Source organism: Cucurbita maxima, unplaced genomic scaffold, assembly GCF_002738345.1.
Source record: "Cucurbita maxima cultivar Rimu unplaced genomic scaffold, Cmax_1.0 Cma_Scf00008, whole genome shotgun sequence".
NCBI classification, from domain to species: Eukaryota; Viridiplantae; Streptophyta; class Magnoliopsida; order Cucurbitales; family Cucurbitaceae; genus Cucurbita; species Cucurbita maxima.
Genome location: NW_019272024.1, coordinates 3,617,338 through 3,620,974, shown reverse-complemented (window position 1 = coordinate 3,620,974; position 3,637 = coordinate 3,617,338). Strand labels below are relative to the sequence as shown.

At 27.5% G+C, this 3,637-nt stretch overlaps 1 protein-coding gene across 1 annotated transcript; it reads left to right on the top strand.

Annotated features, from left to right (window-relative positions):
* Positions 1-2,434: 2,434 nt before the first annotated feature.
* LOC111483218 lies at positions 2,435-3,118 on the top strand (the record flags this gene model as incomplete). Its single annotated transcript, XM_023129367.1, has 1 exon — positions 2,435-3,118. A coding segment is annotated over one exon (600 nt), but the record flags the coding sequence as incomplete, so codon positions are not given.
* Between the last annotated feature and the right edge of the window lie 519 nt (positions 3,119-3,637).

Sequence of the window (3,637 nt, the reverse complement as noted above, 5' to 3'; positions counted from 1 at the left end):
TTTTTTTTTTTTTTTTTTTTTTTTTTTTTTTTTTTTTTTTTTTTTTTTTTTTTTTTTTTTTTTTTTTTTTTTTTTTTTTTTTTTTTGGCATTATTGAATATATTTACTAAAACTTGTGTGAATATTAATAATATTTAACATTTGTTACCCTCCGAACCCTACTTATAAAATCATTAGGAATATTAATAATATTTGATATTTGTAATTGAGTTGAGTTTAGTGATATGCTGTGAAACATTTGTTTGATGTTTTAGTTTTATAAAATTTTAGTCACTAATGTAATATGTATGATGGATATATATAATTTTTTAAATAATAATAATAATAATAAAAAGAACAACTCGAGGTTGATTTCGCCACTAGTTACTCTAAATTGAAGCAATTTTGGTCAAAATCGTAGAATTTGAACTTTCCCTCCTCTACCGTTGAAAGTCTTCGCAAATGAATCCTTATTTTTATAAAAAAACTACGTACAACGTTAAGTACACTATATACAAGAGTATTGAGTTGCTACTCATACTTCATTCCATAGCATTTTAAAGAATGACAGAGCACTACTTTTACAGATTTTCTTGCTCGAAAACATCTATGAGAGTCGAGACGCTACTCTCTCAAACATTTTGCTTCACTCTTTTAATTGCTCGATTTTCAATAGAGTACAAAATACGTTTGTTAGAATTCTACACATCCTACCAGATGAATAAACAAATACACGAAAACATACCAAAAATCATAATAATTAAGTTAAAAGAACAGCTCACTAAGTGTTATATTAGTTCTCTACCAAGTAGACGAGGAATTTGCATGTAGTCACTAATTATTTTAATCTAAATGTCTTAATTAGTCTTATAAAATAATATTTTAATGAAAAGAATTTAAAGAATAATTTAATATAACTTGACTCATCGTAGTGGGCTTAGCTTGTTGGGCCATTGGATCATAGGCCCATGACTTGGCTCTTTATTAAAATTATTAGCCTTAAAAGAAGGGAAGCGTGGCTACTGGCGACTGCACGCGCGCGGACATCCCTCCCTGCCAAACCAACTTAACGTTTAAGTCACACCTTACCTAATTAAAAATTATAAACTTAAAATATTATAATAAATACACTTCCAATAAATTTTAAATTTAGTTGTTGGAGGTTAATTTTATCGCATTTTATTAAATAATAATTAGATTTGACATTAATATGGTGTGGAATTTTTTAGAGAATTTTTTTCCATCTTTTTATATATTTTACGAAAATAAATGAATTTTTTTTGTCAAAATAAAAATTAAAACAGTTAATTTCACTGTTTCATGTTAAAATAAAGAAAAAATAAATAAATTTTAGCACGTGTGAAGGCACCCCACGTGTTAAACCAATGGAAAGGCGGGGTATTTTTTTCCAAAGCAATGCGCCGACGTCGTTTTCGTACGTAGCCTAATTCTAACTCCTTCTAGTTCTCCCCACGTGCGCCCTCCTTGAATCCCGCAATTATTTAATTTTTTTTTTCCGTGCTTCAATATCCCATGTTTTTCGTATCACTCCCTCTTTTCCACGTGTCTTAGTTATTAATTAATTTCCTTGGGAATATTAAATTTCCATCTTCAAACCAAAAATAAATAATAATAATAATAAATAAAATAATTTGACTTTTTTAAAAATAAAATATAAAAATTATCCAATGATGCTTCGATTCACCCACATTTCGTAGGTCACACGGACTTCAAACCGACCTTACTACGTTTTTTTTTTCTTTTTTAATTTAATTTAGTTCCAATTATAAATTTAGTTCCAATTTTATAATTTTATTGAACAATTAAACCAAAAATTAAAACTTTATTTTGTTTTTAAAATTTATTAAAATTCAAATGTGAATTTTTAACAATTAAACTGTATTTTTAAATGTAGTACTTTGAATTTTTTTAAAAAATATTTAAAAGTTTTAAAGGGTATTATGAAATTTTGAAAATTTTGAAAGTTTTATAAGTATTATTAAAACTTTTATTTTTATTTTTTACTAATTTAGTAATTTATATATATCTGAATAAATTAATAACATTTTTATAATGATTATTTTCTACCCAAATAAACAATATTCAATAATTTAACTTCAAAATTATTTTTAATATAAACAGTTATGATTATGAAAGGCAAAAACTAGAATTTAATTTTCAGATATTTCAACAGTTTCACAACAATTTTGGAGTCAAAACATTGAATTATTATTAATAATGGCAGCATTTAATAAAATTAAAAATAAAATAAAATGGAATAACGAGACCGTCATTAAAAAACTTAATTTTAACCATTTTGTTTTGTTTTGTTTTGTTTTTTTTTTTAATTTTTGAAAAAGAAAAAAGAAAAAAAAAACTATTTTTATTTATTTATTGTNGAAAAAGAAAAAGAAAAAGAAAAAAAAAAAAAAAAAAAAAAAAAAAAAAAAAAAAAAAACAACAACCAATCCACACGAACGACACTCTGTCTCTCTGTTTCTCTCCCTCTTTTATATCCCAATTCATAGCCCTAAGAATCTTCACAGCCAACAGAGACAAAACAAAAAAAACAAAAAGAAATTCTAGAGAGAGAGGAGAGGGAGAGAGAGAATCAGGGCCGATGGGGAAATCGGAATCGGCGAAAGAATGCAAGCGGCACCAAAATCACAACCAGTTGCCCGGAATCTGCCCATCATGTCTCCGGGAAAGGCTTCAACAATTACAGCAATCTTCTTCAATTAATTATTCCGATTCTCGTTCAACCTCTTCCTCTTCTTTTCTCAAGTCCTCGGAATCTTTCTTCTCCGGCAACACCTCATGGCGGCGCCGACATACTAGGAACGCCTCCGAGTTGGTCACTGGGTCGATGGCGGCGGATTTGTTTGGGGACAAGGTGAAGAAGAGCAGCTCTATTCGGATCTCTGCCGATGGCGGCGGCGGCGGCGGCGGCGGAGGAAAGAAGAAAGTTGGGTTTTGGTCCAGGTTTTTGGTCCGCCCCAAAGCTCTGTACTTTCATTCCCACCCCAAAGTTTCTTCTAGGGAAATTTTGGGTTGATAGATTCTGTATCATTTTTTTTTTTTTTTTTTTTAATTTTACATATTTTTATTTAGTAAATGAATTAGTATTTTCTTTCCTTGATTTAATGTTCACAAGTTCATTGCATTTTCAGATTTTTGCTTTTATTATTTTTTTATTTTTATTTTTCTACAAATCTAAAAAAAAAAAAATTAAAGAAATTCACAATCAAATCAATCCCAATTGGGAATTTTTTTTAGTTGAACAACCCAATGGAAGGAGTCAACATTTATTAATGCTAATTTACCTAATTTTGCAACTTGTTTTTTGGTCTCCCACGAATCAAGATCATTAAATTCAGACTTATAAATTTAATAATAATATTAATTAATTAAATAATAATCACTTAATAGTTAATCAACTTTTAAAATAATCTCTAATATTTTTTAAAATGGTAAATCATCTATTTATTTGAATTTTTTTTCTCGTATTTGACTCAATAATTACTTATCGTTCATCCTTTTTGTTTCTCATTCAATCCGTTAATCTTCTGTTGTTTATTTCTTTTTATTTCTAAAATTTTTCTCATTTTTTTTTTCTAGAATTAAGAAACTGAAGAAATACTTCTAAATTTGTTTATTT